Consider the following 16,893-nt stretch of genomic DNA (forward strand, 5'->3'; position numbering starts at 1 on the left):
AAGATCAACTTGAATAGCTGCGTCTACTGTTATTTTACAAGAGCAAGAAGAACGTTCTTGTCTTTTTGAAGATCATGACGGAAAAACTGGGAAGAGAAGAACATCTGGATGACGAAGAGAAGAGAGCAAGAGGCATTTCCTGTGCTAATGCTAGCCCCTGCCAAAAATGAGCATACTTGACGACCGATGCCGCGATGCTCAGCTCAGCCCAGGCTCAGGCGATGCTGAAGCGGGTTACAGCCTATGCCGACGACGGACGAAGTAGCGCGCGGCCGTACAGGAGAACTGTAATGCCTTTCGATTCCAAAGTGTTTCAAACTCTGAATTATGCAATCTGAAGAAACAAAAATACAAAACGCGTTGTCAATGCTGCTGTATTGACATTACTGAATATCACTTCAGCATCACTCGTCTTTGATAAAACGGTACCGGTTGTACCAGCTTTTCCTCGGCACCTGCATTGTCGATTTCACGTTACAATGTCCATCACAGCTGGTTTAGGCGTAGCAGTACATAAGAATTCGTTTAGGCGAATTCCGGCACACTTCTTTAGGAGCTCAATGCCATTCCCGGATGAATGTTAACAATAACATTAGCAGTTTCCAAACACGTGTACTGTCAGATCTAGCTGGATTTAGCATCTTGCTCACTGATGACCCTCTCTAGTCACCAAAACATCATTTAGTTAAGAAAAAGATTAACTAAAGCGTCATGGCAATGATCCTTTCAGGACAAAAGAGAGGACATGTTAGAAGGTTCAAGTCTAAGATACAAGGTTCAAGTCTAAGATACCAAACCACTCTCTCCTGATATGTTACATGGTACACGGTGCATCTCATTTTTTGGAAACTGCACTGAAACTAAATTTCTGAGCAACAAATGCACAACAAAGCTGTTCACTAAACAGAGAGGAAACGATCTCACATGTCTTTAATCATGCTAACACACACATAACTGATATAAGAGATCTCAACAAACTAGCGCGCCTTCCATTTTTGAAGTAGGCGATCATGGATCTCACCTTTCTTAATCTTCTGCAGGCTCAGCTTCAGCTTCGACAGCGTTGATGAGCTCAACTTGATACCCCGATCAATCATGTCTTCAGCATACTTGCATGCCTCAGGCAGCCTGTCATCCCTCAGCTTTGATACAAGCATGTTCCCACTCTCTTCCAATGGCGGCAGGCCATTCTCCACCATGCAGTTCCAGACCTTGATCCCCATCTCCCAATCATGTGTATCCAAGAACATGCGAAGTGCAAGCGAGCAGTTCTCCTCATTTGGCCAAAGCTCATTCTTGACCATCTCGCTAAAGATCGCTGCTGCCTCCCGGAGCTTCCTCCCCTTGAGCAAAAACTTGAGAACCAAATTATATGTGCCGGAGTCAGGGAACACTCCATTGAAGGCCATGTCATCGAGATACTCCACTATCACCTCAGCATGCCCAAGACTGCCCTGCAGCATGATCATTGTGTTATACATTTCCATATCCGGGACGAGCCCACGATGTCCGACAAACTCATTCCAAAGCACTATTGCACCATGCAATTTGCGTGCCTCAAGGTGTGCAGCAAGAGCAGCACGGAAGAACTTCTCTCCTGGCGAGCAACGACGCTCAGTTAAGAATGCCAGATACTTCATAGCTTCCGGTAGCGCCGTGGAGGGGTCACTTGAAACAAGTGTAGTGAGGAAGGAATCATAGGCAGGCACGTTGTCAGGATCAAAGCCGACGGCGCGCACCATTTCATCGAACACCTCGCGCGCAACCCGCGGATCAGCTGCAGCCTCGCAGCCCTCGAGGAGGATGGCGTAGGAGTCGGCGTCAGGCCGCGTGCCGGCCTCGGCGCGAGCCACGATGATCGCAGCGCGGGCGTCGTCGAGGCGGTTGGCGCGGCAAAGGGCGGAGAGGAGCGAATTGAGCGCCGGCGTGTCGCGGGTCATGCCGTAGCGCGACATGTCCACGAACGCCTTAAGCGGGTTGCCACCGGGGCTCGCCGCCAGGGAGGAGAACACGGAGGCGAAGGTGGCCAGCGAGAGCAGACGCTGGGAGTGCATGGAGCTGACGGTTTCCCACATGGGTTCGAAGAGGCGGTTTTTGCCGAGGATGTCGACGACGAGGTTCCACGAGTAGGGGGAGTGCTCGTGGCCGAGGTGCCGGTGTCCCGCCCAGCGGAAGAAGGCGACGGCGGCGCGCGGGTGCGCGTAGGAGAAGCGGAGCACCTGCTCAACGTCGTGGGTGGTGACGCTGATGTCTTCGTGGTCGAGCGCGGCGTCCACGTCAAGGGCGGAGTCCACTTTGGCCAGGGCCTCGCAGAGGATGCGAATCTTAGCCGGCAAGTCGGGGGCCTCGTTGTACGTGGGGAACGCCGGTGCAGACGGGTCGCGGCCGCGCTTCGCCGCCGGCGATGCCGCCGCGTCGGCCGGCCGCTTCGCCCGGTGGTCGGACATTGCGGCAGGATTCGGTGGGGGATGGATCGGGGAGAAGGCTGCCGAGGTGGGCGTACCTTTTCCTCTCTTTTTTTTCTGTGCGTTTTTCTGAGTCCTATCCGCCTAGGCTAATCTTTATAAACAGCGGCAGCGGAAGAGGTCAAGGCCAAGCTGGAACCTCCGAAATCCCAACCAAACCGCTGAGGCGAGCGCGGAGACGGCGGATGTCGCCGTCGTTGGTCGTCTCGGCGAGGCATACCCACGCCGTGACCCACCGGAGAGGCCGCAGGCGGCGTATGGTGGTCGCCAGTTCCGGCGGCGCCCCGCCACCGAAGCTGGTGACTTTCCTCGGCAAGGGCGGCTCCGGCAAGACCACCGCGGCCGCGGTCGCTGCTCAGGTGAAAAATTGCTCTCTCCCGTGATCGTCTTCGTCATTATGTCGATGGCAAATTGTAGTTTTTGTGTGAGCTCGCTGCTGCGTCGATCAATGCTAAAAATTGGACTGTAAATCTGCAATGTTGCTGTGGATAACAGCATCGAGCTGAATATACTGTAAAATTACAAGTCAGGGTCATACATTGGAGTTGTTTTCGATGGTGCTGTATGAATCATCTCACACTATACCGGTTATGACTCATCAACAAATTGCCTGTGTTATGTTCTTCCCCATGTAGTATTATGCAAGCGAAGGCTTCAAGACATGCCTGGTTACACAGTCCCAGGATCCTAGCGCAGAGCAATTGATGGGCTGTAAGATTGGGAACTCACTGACAGAGTGCGCAGCCAATCTCTCAACCATAAAGCTAGAGACTAGTAAGGTAAAATACTTTGTTGAAAGAGTTCTCTTATGTACTGGAATATATCTTGATGTTGAAGAATGTTTTCTCCTTAAATCATAGATGCTGCTTGAACCCCTTGACCGGTTGAAGAAGGTAGATGCGCAGGTCAATTTTACTCAAGGAATCCTTGAAGGGGTAGGTGAATAACTTTGCTATAACATGTCTGGTGAGGATCAAGCATTCAATTTGGTTGCTGTTTTTTCTTGGGATAGATTGTAGGAGAGGAGCTTGGAGTTTTACCTGGAATGGATTCGATCTGTTCAGTCTTAGCTCTTCAGAAGCTCCTTAACTTCTTTTCAGCTGGAAGGAGTGGCTCACAACCAGAATTTGATGTGGTAGTATATGATTGCAACAATACAGAGGAAATTCTACGGCTTGTAGGTGCTACTGACAGAGCAAGGTATAGGTTCTACTTTCTTGGCCAAGCTTGGCTTCAGTCACAATTCTAATTTTCCTTAAGAAAAGTCAAGTTTCTAAACTTATCGTTTGCGCTACACAAAGACAGGTCTTACTTGAGGTATGTGAGGGACCTAGCTGAGAAGACTGACATGGGAAGGCTGGCTTCTCCTTCATTACTAAAACTAATATATGATGCTGCAAGGCCAAATGGTAAAACTAGTGAGGGGAGACTGAGTACAGAAATATGGAATGAAATCGAACAACTTCTTGAGGTAACTTTCCACAGTAGAGTTTGGCTAAAACCCAATGCATACATTTTCTGATATTATCTAAAAGTTACTAAATTATGCAGAGAATCTCGGTTTGGTTTGCCAATCCTTCAAACCTTGCGTGCTTCCTTGTCATGGATCCTAAGAGATCAATAGCTGTATCCTCTGCATTAAGATATTGGGGTTGTACCACTCAAGCTGGCGGTCAAATATGTGGGGCATTTGGTTATACTGAAGACCCTTCTGAAATGCACCAAGAAGTTGCACAAAATTTCATGCCGTTGTCTTTCTCGCTTCTTCCATTTGTCTCAAATGATTCTTCTGTAGATTGGAGCAGAGCACTAAGCTTATTGAGCCAAAACACAAAGGAACAATTGAGGAATACGTCCACCCGTGTGTATCCTTCAGTTAGTTTTGATTCTGTTCAGAAATCGGTAACCCTTTTCATGCCAGGCTTTGATAAGTCTGAAATCAAGCTGTATCAAGTAAGACCATTGATCTACCTCTCTATCACATCTGTTTTTTTATACTACTATTCAAAATTAATTAGGTTAAATTGTCTCGCAATAAAATTATTAGTAGTTATAATTATCCAGAGATCATGCTGCTTGATGTAAAGTTGCATTGTTCCATCATGCCTTGTGTTGATGCAGATGTGGAACCATAAAAAGTAACAACAAAAAAGAGGACCTGAGATCTGAATTTCCTGATAATATTTAGATGAAACCACATGACTATCCACATTTTTGTATGTTAAAGGAATCTCGTTTGTGTAGAAGTTGACCTACATTTGCTACATTTACATTGTCATCACGTGGTTTCATTTGGAATGCTTATATCAACAAGCATTTCAGCGAGTACTGTTTGTTAAGTGGCATAATGGATCTCAGTGTTCTGCGGCTATCTTGCTATCTACCTGTCTTTACAAACCTATAGAAAATTCAATTGCATGAGCCATGCGCAAGTATTTATGCCCTTTTGCATGCGCTAGAATGATCTTAAGCATATTTTTCATGTGGTTACCTAATGCCTACTATCTGCATTTTTGGGACATTCACTCATAGTCGTCTGAAGTAAAGACAATCTTTGGTGGTAGACATGTTCTGCAGAAACTCGGTCAAACAACACCAATAATCATTGAATATAATTGGTTATGATTATTCATGCTGATACTCAGGAGTTACTTATGTGTTGTTTCATCTGAAAAACGCAGTATAGAGGCGGATCCGAACTGTTGATCGAAGCCGGAGACCAGAGGCGCGTCATAAAATTGCCACCGGCGATGCAGGGGAAGGTCGGAGGCGCCAAGTTTGTTGACAGGAACCTCATTGTCAGCATCCGGTAGCAGACTAACGGGCACCGGCTCGGATTTGTGTCTGCCACTTCAGATCGGCAGTTACCACCGATCATAAGAAGTACTAGATCGGATTTGCGTGTTGGTTCCAGTCTGAATTTCGTGGTGTTCCTTCGTTGTAGCAAAGTTTTTTTTTTGAAAGACGTCGTTGTAAAACTGCACAGTTCTACTCTTTCTGAAAAAGAGGCACGCGATACTCGAGTAATCTTGCAAATTTCGCACAGCTTTCGCTATCAGGGAGGAGCGGCGTTCCTCTGAACTTCGCACGCGCATAGCGTTGATCCATCAGAGCCGCTGTTCAAACGGTTGCTGAATCTGAAGCTCCGGCTAGCAGCAGAACTCCACTGTCTCATCTAGATTTTTCTCCTTTTCAGCTCTCCCTGCATAGGTTATGTCTGAGCTTGAAATTGTGCGCTGCGGTTTCTCTATTGTATCACCTACCTCGGTGATTTTTCTCAGATTTTATGGCCTCGATTTTGATAGAGAAATGAGGCGCGCGCGCCTTCAGGGGGTGAACCCGGAGTCCAAGGAAGGCTGACCATTCAACGCCCACCACGGGCCCTTCTTCCACGAGGAGCCCTCTCGCTGACCTCCGGGGCCCAGCGGCATGGATTCGTCGCCATCGTCAGGACTTAGGACGAGGAGGTCATCTGAGGATGAGATGGTTCCAGAAGAAGCCCGTACCCGCGAGCGCGCTGTGCCCCGCGGCGACTTGCCCCGCCATCTAGAGAGAACCAGACGAAGCAAAGCCGGAGCATGGAAGCCGGGCGCGCGTTCTCGATCTTTCTCTGGCCACCGCGCCGTCGGCCCGGCGCCTATAAAAGGAGCGCTCTGCAAATTCCGCGAGGCACAGTACGCCACTTGTTGATCGAGCTTGACACTTGTCGTCAGTCAACGTCCAGCAACACTCCACACTCCAGCAGGAAGGCTGAGGCCAGCATGTCGTTGGCGCTGTCTCGCATGCTGCTCGACAGGTTCTTCCCCGACGCCGGCGCCGGCGACGCGGGGCGGCCGCCGATGGACTGGAAGGAGACGCGGGACGCGCACGTGTTCAGGATGGACGTCCCGGGCCTGGCCAAGGACCAGGTGGCCGTCGAGCTGGTGGACGGCCGCATCCTCCGCGTCCGCGGCGGCAAGCGGGGCGACGACGACGCCGACGCCAAGGACGGCGAGGCGGCGGTCCACGGGGAAGAGAAGGCGGAAGAGGAGGAGGCCGGCGACGGCGCCGTGAGGTGGCACTGCAGGGAGAGGCCCGGCGCGCGCGCGTTCGAGACGCGCTTCCGGCTGCCGGAAGACGCGGCCGCGGACGAGGTGCGCGCGGCCATGGCGGACGGGGTGCTCACGGTGACCGTGCCCAAGCGGAAGGGCGGCGGCAAGAAGCGGCACCACGGCGGCAACAAGCCCGCGTGCTGCAGGTTCTGGCCCTGACGCGACCGCGAGCCCGGCACGATCCGGATGTGCGCGAGCGCGCAGGGGCGTACGCATGAATGCATGATCATCCTTGTGGTGGTATCTGCGAAGTTTGGTGCGTGTGTTCGCGTCAATGTACATAGGTTGATGTGGATCTGTGTGCTTGCCTGTACAGTATAATTTGCGTGTTTACACAGTAGTTTTGTTTCGTTGGATTTGTGATCGTGGCGGCGACCTGTATATTCTATTGCTTCCTTTGTAGCAAGATCGGTATGAAGCTTTTGAGGTTCCAGCTGAATGTGGTGTATCCTGCAATGAGTCGGTGCGTGCATCAATGTAGATAGGTGGATTGTGCCGACAAGTCGAAATGAGGTGCCAGTGGCACTACGGAGTCACAAGCCACTTCACGTCCAGTTATAGCAACACGCCATTTTTTTAGAAAAAAAGAAAAAGAAACTGCAGTAAGAAATAAAAAAACACTAGAAATATAGAAAACCTCAAACTTTTTAAACCTCAAGTAATTACTTAAAATAATAATAATACAGGCACTCCAATAAGATAACGGTAAAAATACGAATCTTGAGAAAATCCAAAAAGATTCGCAAACTAATTTTAGTTTTTCACATATGGGAACCTCCTAGCTACATGGCCCACATGGAAAAAAGTAATATACATGCACAATCAGTGATAAATTCAAGTCGCAGACTACATATCAAGGACTGTCACAAGATTTAATAGTAGTGATTGGGGAACAAATCATTCGGCGTCTTAACCTTCAAGACTACGTATCAAAACTTTATCTCAGATAAAAAAGAAGTTGGTTCCTAATTCAGCACAAACAACAAAACTGAAGTTGTTACGGTTCGCCTATTCTTCTTGACCATACCACCCGAGGTTGTGCGACATGCCCAGCCTTGAAAGAGCCTTGCTTGGTAAAGTTAACATGCCAGGCCAGACATTCCTCCCACTGCAGAAGGGTTGTAAAGTTGATTTCCTTGGACAATGACAGGTACATGCATCATTTATCTGAGGTATGAAGCATGCTCACAGGTTCCAGATGATATGAAGCTAGTACACAGCCTCAATATCAACATGCACTCAATATGGATCCAACATCTACTGGAAAAACTACTCGTATCTCAACATAGAACAAAGTATTAGTGCAGCCAACCTCAAAACATACTAATTACGGTACAAATATGACCCTAACTCATGTAGTTTTGTATGATAATTGACCCAAGAATGCCAAGCACACACAAAAAAGGCTCCTAATATGTGAACAATGTTAGTTCAATCTATGCAGCGCAACGCTATAACGGACAAAAAATATTTAGCTATAGTAGCAAGGACAAGATACTCTTGAGTCTTGACACATTGCCCTATGATCATATTTACTTGATGTTTACCTGAGAAAAAATACGCACATAAAGATTAGGTACTAGCAAATCTACTAAATAAAGCAAACAAGTTGTTAGTGTAATCCTACTGATGAATCAAGAAAAGTGGAATATTTCTAAGAAACTTTGTGCACGCAAATCTGCAACTACTGCACCAGCACTACTCTAATAATGTAGAACCTTGCATCCAAACCAGATTGTAGCAAGCAAGAACACAATCTACACTTCAACATCATCGAAACCTGCAGCTTCTCGAAGGGGAATAAAGAGATGAAGGGTAAGGCAAAACAACAGTTTGAGAATTTGGAATTGAATTGGAGACTCACGATGCAGGATTCGGCTCTAGCTGTGATTCCCATGTGCACCCTATGTTGAGGAGCAGTTTCGAGTGATCGGATGAAATGAAAGGGAACAAATTATGCAGAAGGTCACAGATTCCCGTGACTGAATCCTACTACCGCCTTAGTACACAGGTGAATTCTACAGCTTCATATGAGTTAACAAAGAGAGAAACAAACCTCTAGTTGTCAAAATAAACCAAATTGATCCCGTAGACATCTCCAACAATATGAAGTGCCCAAATCTTGAAATCAGCTCCTTCATTTCCCTTATGTTCAATACTTGGATGTGCTTCCAAACCATGCGAATTTCGACCCCGTAGAATACCTGACATACTGAAGATTCTGCTTGATCACCCAACTCGGACAGGCTTTCCTAGAGCATTGCAATTCCTGAGCCATGGAGCACAACAACGTGCTTTATGCATCCTTCAGGTGCTGGTGCATAATTTATATATATATATATGTATAACAAGTTTTATCTACACTCGCTTGTAACTATTCTCACTATTCACATACTTATTTATCACTTTAAGTATGTTCATATACTAATTCGAAGATACTTCAAAGGGATATGTATGAAAAATTTCAAAAGCATCCCTATTTTTTAAATATATCATGATTATACATTAGTACTGGTATATAAAAATAAGTATGTCCTTATGCTCCATATATGATACTTAAAGTATATACCATCACAGATGGTCTAGTATAATCATATATACCTTGTACATACCTTCCGTTGGGTCAGATACGCCCTACATCATAAGACGCACATGTAGGAGTAGCTACAAGCGCGTATAGAATGAATTTTTCATATATATATATATATATTCTTCGGCCAAATACTCAAACCGCTGATAATGAAATTCCTTGTCCAAATAATCTTGTAATGGTGTCAATGTCTTGACTAGGTATGCAAAATCTACCGAAAATATAAAACAACAACAAAAGATAATTGAGAAAGTAACACCCCAAAAAAGATAAAAAAAGACCAAACCCCCCAAAATGACACCAATTGTGTAAAAGAATAACAAATAACAAAGCTTTACTAGCTTCTCATGTTTAATGTCCGTTGCAGGACATAAAAACCAGGTTGGTCACACGACTGCAGATCATATAGTGTGTTGCCGATACAAGGAACATCATAATAACAAGCAGCTATCAGTATGAGTTCAATGGTTGGATGACTATTTGGTTCAAGCATTTTCATCATATCACGAACAATCTCAAATATTATGTTGTGCTTAATAGCTTAATTTAATTTTGGAACAATACCATCCACAAAGCATATTGTTATCACCATAATTTGACTGGGCCAAGGGATGGGCCGAGAGCAACACGGACTGAAGGAAATCATCGTAATGGTCTGTGAATCGGCTTCCGTGCGAACATGTCAAGGGCCGGGATGGCCATGTATCTAGTAAGGATAATTTAAATATAGTAAGTTAGAGATTGCATCGTAATCAGGTAGGGTTAGTTAGAAAAAATCAAATCTCCGGACTATAAATATGTATCATGAGATTCAATAAATAATCAAGCATCCACAACAAACTATCGGCGCATCGCCTCCCCTTTTCCCAAGGGTTTCTCCAGGTAACTGACATGCTGCTCCGATCATGCTCCGCATGGTCGGGGCTGCTCCGATCATGCTCCGCATGGTCGGGGCAGCATTGCGTTTATCTGGTTATTTTTGTGTTTCTCGTGCTGAAGTGTTGTTGATGATGAGTAACACTAGTTATGTTGAACGATTATGATGCTGCATTAGTTTTGAATAGTATATCCATGCTTTGCTTGCTGTTCATAATCATTTAGCTGCCCTTGTACGCGATTCCAGGTGCGAGGGCAGCATCTTGCTCTGTTCTTGCTCAGTAGATCTAATCTGTTATGGTAGTTCTTTGTTCCACAGGGAATTGGTTTAAAATCCGTATGATTAGACCCTTCAAACGGGTTAAATGTTCCGACTGCATGATCGGTGCTTTATGGTAACCTAACGAGAGATTGTTCCGGGAATCGACTTGTTAGTTGGTTTTTAGGCCTCCTTTTGGGTTAGCTTATTGTTATCTTTCATGTTCGTCAGGCTTAACCACGCGTAGGATGCTCCGGTTATACGGTGAAAACCTCTACTGTCGCAGATTTGATTAGCTTGATAATTACAGAGCATGCTTTTATCTTTTCTATCGGATTCATACAAGACACTTAAATATTAAAAGATCCGATCTGTTAAACGGGGCAATCGGCTTCTTTTAGCTGATTCTGAGAGGTACCCGAAGGTCCAACCTGGTACGAAGACAGGTCTGACCTAGTGCAGAGGCTTCATCGGCTCTTCTAGCCGATCTTGGAGTCATTTTGAGAGCCGCTCGCGGCTCGGACTAATGTTTGACATGGCTGTGCATGTAGGAAAATAACTGACAACGACTTCTACACCTTCCTGATCAGGTATAGGTCAGGTGGCACGCCTAGCACTTCACCAAGTCAGGGCGTGTGCCAGATTTCTAGGCCGTTGACCGAGAGACCGGGGCCCACCAGCAGTTCCGGAAACCTCCCGGCTCCTCGTGTTGCCTGTCGCTGCTCGCCGGTGGGTTTTGACCGACAACACATTCTGGCATGCCCAGCGAGACCTCATCGACTACTTGATCGACTTCATCGACTACTTCATTGACTACTTCGACTACATCGACTGCATCATTTCCTTCGGCTACATCGACTTCCGTTGTCAAGATGCCGAACGAGAACCCGATTACTTACGAAGAGTTGTCTGATGAACACAAGCAGAAGTATGATGAAATAAAGGCTGCTTTTGAAGCCGATCTCATCGGCTCATTCGAAAGGACCCGTCACCACGGCATCAGATGGAAGGGATTTTCATCTGAAGGTGCACTTAACAAAGTGGATCTGTCTACTCCTACGGAAGAACGCACGCGAGCTCTCCGCCAGGAAGTCAACTACATGGTGGCTCATTCGTTACATCGACATTCTGAGAGTTTGGTGAACACCCTTGAGCGCGTCGCGGTACGTGTGGTGCAGGAGATTATGAAACACCAATACTCTCCAACAGGACCTGCTTTAGGAAGTCACAGAGGGGAGTTGCCTTCTCAAGCCAGGCCACCAATGCCTTACATGTTTGCAGCTCCAGAGCAACATGGTTCTCCAATATACGTCATGTACAAGATAGGAGGTGACCCTGCTGATCACCAATTCTTCAGTGAACCCCCAAAGGAAGTACCACATGGGTATGTTTGTGCGTACATACCAGATGGCGGTAGCCAGGTGCAACCTACGCAGAGGACAACTGGAGGAACATCTGTAGTCGATGCCGACAAACAGGCATAGCTGGCTATTTATGCGACAGGGCCGAGTCACGAAGGTACGCACTCGGCCCCAGGAGTTCATACGGTGGATCAGATTAGTGCCATTTTGAGAGATCAATTTGGCATTCTCCCAAGAAGGCGAGCGATCGGCTATACCAAGCCGTATCCAAGCGAGTACGACTTGATTCCTCTACCGCCCAAGTATCGGCTGCCCGAGTTTACCAAGTTCAGCGGAGCGGAAGGATCCAGCTCCATAGATCATGTGAGCCGGTATCTGACGCAGCTAGGGATGATTTCGGTGTCGGATCCATTGCGAGTGAGGTTTTTCTCGCAGTCTCTCACAGGGCCGGCTTTTGGATGGTACACATCATTGGGTCCTAATTCTATCTGTATCTGGAAGCAGCTAGAGGAACAGTTCCATATACAATATCATTCAGAGGCTGCAGAGGCTGGGATTGCTGATTTAGCTCAGGTCCGCCAGAAGCGAGGAGAAACGGTGGCGGAATACGTCCAGCGGTTCAGAGAAGTTAAGAACCGGTGCTACTCGACTCGGATTTCAGAGAAAGAGGCAGTATAATTGGCGTTTGTGGGATTGGTAAACCGATCAGAGATCTGGTTTTCCAGCTGGAGTTCAACTCTTTGGCGCATATGGTACAAAAGATGACAGTATATGAGCAACGCCACCCAGAACTGTATCAAGACAAGTTCAAACATCAAGTAGTAATGGTTGACGCTGAAGACTCCGAAGACTCTAGGGATGACCAAGAGATAGCAGTTGTGGAGTGGGCACGAGGGGCAAAACCCGTGTCCTGCAAGTGGGTGAAACAGCAAGGACCTTCAAAAGGATTTGATTTTGATGTGAGCAAAATTGAACAGATATTTGACTTATTCTTGAAGGAGAAGTAGGTGAAGTTCCCTGAAGGTTACAAGATTCCAATAGCTCAAGAGCTCCAGGGAAGATCATACTGCAAGTGGCATAACTCTTTCACTCATGGTACCGGTGACTGCAAGGAACTCCGGCGACAGATACAGTCGGCTATTGAACAAGGCCGATTAATCTTGGGGCAGTACGCCATGAAGGTTGATACTCAACCATTCCCGAACATAAATATGGTGGAAGGGTATGACCGATCAACGTGTCATTAGCTGGATTTTACGCTCGGTATTAACATGGCAGGACATATATCACGTCAGCATACAAGGAAGCAAGAGGCCGGTTCCCGCGATCGGCCCCAAAAGGAAGAAAGAGACTATATCACCGAAGAACAGGTCAGGCACGTTAGGAATCAACAGCCAGTTTCCTCTCATCTTCTGTGAAAATACCAGTACCAGTATCAACAGCATCTCCAATGTGAGACTGAAGAAGAAGAATACGAGCGGCACACTGGGAAACGCCTCAGGAAGCGGGAGGATACGCGAGATCATTGGCACTACCTGTTCTTCAGATACTGTTGGGATTCTGGTATGAAACGACTACCCACCCTTGAGGATTGCCCGGAGTGCAAGTCCCAGAAGCGAGATGCAAGAAACGCCTCAGTTTTTCAGCGTTTGGGACCAGAACAGCCCCGCCATGGACAAGCCGAGCCAACACGCATAGGAGGAAATTCAGAAGATGAAGAAGACAAGTATCACCGACCACGCTGGTGCCCTGATGGGCTTAACCAGTCCCAGAAGCGGAGGGTGCAACGGTTGCGCAGCCTAGAAGAAGCCGAGGCTCAATATTTGGACATGTTGAGGAAGGCGCGACCAGATTTGGCTGAGAAAGTTCACCGTCCCCAAAAATCAGAGATGAGTTCCTCTAGGAAGGTATGGCGACCCAAGAAGTCGAAAGCCGATGTGAAGACATCGGCTGATGCACACATGGTGTTTGTTCTCCCTGCAGAGTTTCATGCACCAGGCCATGAGGAAGTGCCAGTGGCTCAGCTTGACTTGGGGTCATGACCAGTCATATTTGAGAAGCCCTGAGAGAAGAATTACAGGCACCTGAAAGCTTTATATCTCAAGGGGTACATAAATGGTCAGCCTGTCACCAGGATGCTAGTCGACACAGGAGCGACGGTTAATATAATGCCATATGCAGTACTGTGCCGGTTGGGGCATTCTGTTGGGGACCTGATTAAAACCAACATCACATTAAGCGACTTCAACGGACAAACTTCGGAGGCACAAAGAGTCCTCAACGTGGATTTGAGGGTAGGAGGCAAGACCGTCCCTACTTTGTTTTTGCTGTCAACAGAAAGGGCTCGTACACCGTCCTGCTTGGGAGAGATTGGATTCATGCCAATTGCTGTATCCCTTCTACAATGCACCAATGCCTGATTCAATGGGATGGAGATGAAGTAGAAATAGTCCATGCGGATGATTCTGTTGAAGTTTCACATGCTGCCATGAGTGTCTGGGACGCGGAAGACCAGGAGCCGATCTCAGGGATTAGCTTGGAAGGCTGCGACCGCGTGGAAGCTACAAAAAATGGGGTGAGGCTGGTCTTATCCACTGGCCTTACGGAGTAGATGGGTTGCCAAAGTTATTTTACACCAAGGTAACAGGAGAGGCCGATCCCTGCGATCGGCCCCAAAAAAATAAAAATTAAATTGTTTTTGTCATCCATGTTACATTATAAAGAGGTCCGCTCGAGCAGCCGGCCATGTGTTGATTGTGAAATGGTACAAATTAATGAAAAGAACAAGTCGGCCGGTCCCTGCGATCGGCCAAATTCTTTTATTTCATATTCATTGTCTATTTGCAGTATCGACCTAATGGACGAAGGGAAGTTAGGATACGGGTTTACATCTGCTGACGAGCTAGAAGAAGTCGACATTGGTCTTGGGGATAAGCCACAGCCAACGTTTATCAGCAAGAAGTTAAACCCAGAGTTGCAAGAGCCGATGATAGTGTTGCTGAAAGAATATGCGGATTGTTTTGCCTGGGATTATACAAAGATGCCCGGGTTGGACAAAAGTATTGTGGAGCATCGGCTCCCTCTTAAGCCAGGATTTCGGCCATTTCAGCAACGAGCGCGGCAAATGAAGGCCGAAGTACTAGAGGAAGTCACGAAAGAAGTCGAAAAGATGATAGAAGCAGGCTTCATCAGGATATGAAGGTATGCTGAATGGATTTCCAGCGTTGTGCCTATACAGAAGAAGGATGGCCGGTGGAGAGTCTGTGTAGACTTCAGAGATCTTAACAGAGCTACACCAAAAGATGAGTACCCGATGCCGGTAGCGGAGACGTTGATTAATGCAGCTGCTGGTCATAACATGTTGAGTTTCATGGATGGCAACGCTGGTTATAACCAAATTTTCATGGCTCCAGAGGATATCCATAAGACCGCATTCAGAGTACCAGGTGCAGTGGGGTTATTCGAGTATGTGGTCATGACTTTTGCGCTGAAAAATGCTGGTGCTACATACCAACGGGCCATGAATTATATGTTTCATGACTTGATCGGTAAGCTGGTGAAAATCTATATTGACGACATGGTGGTGAAATCTGCATCGGCTGTAGGGCATTTAGGAGACCTCCAGCGGGTTTTGGAACGAACTAGGAAGTTCGGGCTTAGAATGAATCCAAAGAAGTGCGCCTTTGGTGTATTGGCCGGTCAGTTCCTGAATTTTCTGGTTCATGAACGAGGAATTGAGATCGGTCTAAAAAGTCAAGAAGCTGTAAGAACAATGGTGCCACCTACTACAAAGAAGGAACTCCAATAACTCATTGGCAAGATCAATTTTGTCAGGAGATTCATTTCCAGCCTGTCAGGAAGAATTGAGCCATTCATGGAGTTGGTGAAAATTAAAGCCAATGACGAGTTCCGCTGGGGGGCAGAGCAACAACAGACGTTTGAAGATATCAAAGAATATTTATCCAAACCGCTTGTGTTAGTCCCACCCCAGCAGGGTAAGCCATTTTATGTTTATCTGTCAGTAGATGACACTTCCATTGCTTCAGTCATCGTACAAGTGCAGGACGGCAAGGAGAGAGCTGTTTTTTTATCTCAGCAGAAGGATGCTAAATGCAGAGACAAGGTACCCCGAAATTGAGAAATTATGCATTTGTCTATTCTTTACCTATACAAAGCTCCGCCAGATCCTGCTTTCTGCCGAGATGATTGTCATCTGCAAATTAGATGTTATCAAACACATGTTGTCGGCCCCGGTGTTGAAAGGCCGACTCGGTAAGTGGATGTTTGCTTTGTCAGAATTTGATATCCGGTACCAGCTTGCGAAGGCAGTTAAAGGGCAGGCGCTGGTCGACCTCGTTGCAGAAAGGACTAGCTCAGACATAGCAGCACTTTCCATCCACGCATGGGCAATGTATTTCGATGGGTCGGTCTGTGGAGATGGTTCTGGCATAGGCATTCTGCTGGTTTCGCCTCGGGGGGCAACATATTCCTTTTCAATCAGATTGCCAACACCTTGCACGAACAATCTAGCCGAGTATGAAGCGGTGCACAAAGGTATGGAATTACTTCTTGAAGCCGGAGCAGAAGCAGTAGAAATTTTCGGGGATTCAAAACTGGTCATCTCTCAGCTTACGGAAACGTACGATGTGAGAGTGAGTTGTTGTTTCCCTTGTGGAGACAATGCCAGGAGCTCATGGCCCGGTTCAGATATATAAATTTCTACTGGATACCAAGATTACAAGATTCCGAGGCCAATGATCTCGCTCAAATGGCTTCAGGTTACAAGGACACGGCAGATAAAGCTGATTTTCCAATAAACCTGCTGGATCAGGGGGATTGGAGAGCCGGTATCTTCAATTACTTGAAAGATCCGGCTCGGGGGCACCTAAGAAGATACATTACAAAGCCATGAAGTACGTCTTGATAGGGGACGACTTGTTCTACAGGACTCTAGAAGGGTTATTGCTCAAGTGCTTGGGGCCGATTGAATCCAATCGGCTTCTACATGAAGTCCATGAAGGTGCGTGTGGTACTCATCAATCAGCCCACAAGATGAAGTGGTTGATTAGACGCTCGGGATATTATTGGCCTGATATGCTGGAAGATTACTTCAAGTATTATAAAGGATGCTAGGCTTGTCAGAGGTTTGGGAAAATACAAATAGTACCAGCATCAGCAATGAATCCTATCATCAAACCTTGGCCATTCAGAGGATGGGGCATGGACATGATCGGTAAGATTAATCCTCCAT

The 16,893-nt window shown here is 46.9% G+C and overlaps 3 protein-coding genes across 5 annotated transcripts; 2 read left to right on the forward strand and 1 right to left on the reverse strand.

Annotated features, from left to right (window-relative positions):
- Nucleotides 1–60: 60 nt before the first annotated feature.
- Nucleotides 61–2,550, reverse strand: LOC112878807 (pentatricopeptide repeat-containing protein At1g77360, mitochondrial-like). Of its 3 annotated transcripts, XM_025943028.1 has the most exons (3): nt 1,022–2,549; nt 430–455; nt 311–334 (listed from the first exon to the last, which is right to left on the reverse strand). In XM_025943028.1, exons 1-3 carry the CDS (start codon nt 2,445–2,447, stop codon nt 326–328), a joined length of 1,461 nt encoding a protein of 486 aa, XP_025798813.1. In that variant the 5' UTR covers nt 2,448–2,549; the 3' UTR covers nt 311–325. The 3 variants fall into 3 exon arrangements, with proteins under 3 accessions (XP_025798811.1, XP_025798813.1, XP_025798812.1); XM_025943026.1 differs by lacking the exon at nt 430–455 and having other exon boundaries at nt 61–334; nt 1,022–2,550; XM_025943027.1 differs by lacking the exon at nt 311–334 and having other exon boundaries at nt 368–455.
- Nucleotides 2,347–5,501, forward strand: LOC112878808 (uncharacterized protein At1g26090, chloroplastic). The gene is made up of 8 exons (XM_025943029.1): nt 2,347–2,493; nt 2,572–2,824; nt 3,101–3,244; nt 3,326–3,400; nt 3,478–3,665; nt 3,771–3,936; nt 4,017–4,418; nt 5,147–5,501. The coding sequence occupies exons 1-8, from the start codon at nt 2,405–2,407 to the stop codon at nt 5,276–5,278; spliced, it is 1,449 nt and encodes a 482-aa protein (XP_025798814.1). The 5' UTR covers nt 2,347–2,404; the 3' UTR covers nt 5,279–5,501.
- Nucleotides 5,502–5,966: 465 nt separating this feature from the next.
- LOC112876395 (17.8 kDa heat shock protein-like) lies at nt 5,967–6,912 on the forward strand. Its single transcript, XM_025940496.1, has one exon. The coding sequence runs from the start codon at nt 6,044–6,046 to the stop codon at nt 6,713–6,715; it is 672 nt and encodes a 223-aa protein (XP_025796281.1). The 5' UTR covers nt 5,967–6,043; the 3' UTR covers nt 6,716–6,912.
- Nucleotides 6,913–16,893: the final 9,981 nt, after the last annotated feature.

Source organism: Panicum hallii, chromosome 1 (assembly GCF_002211085.1).
Source record: "Panicum hallii strain FIL2 chromosome 1, PHallii_v3.1, whole genome shotgun sequence".
Lineage (NCBI taxonomy): Eukaryota > Viridiplantae > Streptophyta > Magnoliopsida > Poales > Poaceae > Panicum > Panicum hallii.

What these genes read in the sequence shown, in the direction of transcription:
- LOC112878808 (XM_025943029.1), top strand. Translation starts at nt 2,405, where the DNA reads ATGCCGCCGCGTCGGCCGGCCGCTTCGCCCGGTGGTCGGACATTGCGG. An exon ending in TAAAGCTAGAGACTAGTAAG is followed by an intron (nt 3,245 to 3,325) that starts GTAAAATACTTT and finishes CTTAAATCATAG; the next exon opens with ATGCTGCTTGAACCCCTTGA. An exon ending in AAATCGAACAACTTCTTGAG is followed by an intron (nt 3,937 to 4,016) that starts GTAACTTTCCAC and finishes TAAATTATGCAG; the next exon opens with AGAATCTCGGTTTGGTTTGC.
- LOC112878807 (XM_025943026.1), bottom strand. Translation starts at nt 2,447, where the DNA reads ATGTCCGACCACCGGGCGAAGCGGCCGGCCGACGCGGCGGCATCGCCG. An exon ending in CCTGCAGAAGATTAAGAAAG is followed by an intron (nt 335 to 1,021) that starts GTGAGATCCATG and finishes TTGTTTCTTCAG; the next exon opens with ATTGCATAATTCAGAGTTTG.
- LOC112876395 (XM_025940496.1), top strand. Translation starts at nt 6,044, where the DNA reads ATGGAAGCCGGGCGCGCGTTCTCGATCTTTCTCTGGCCACCGCGCCGT.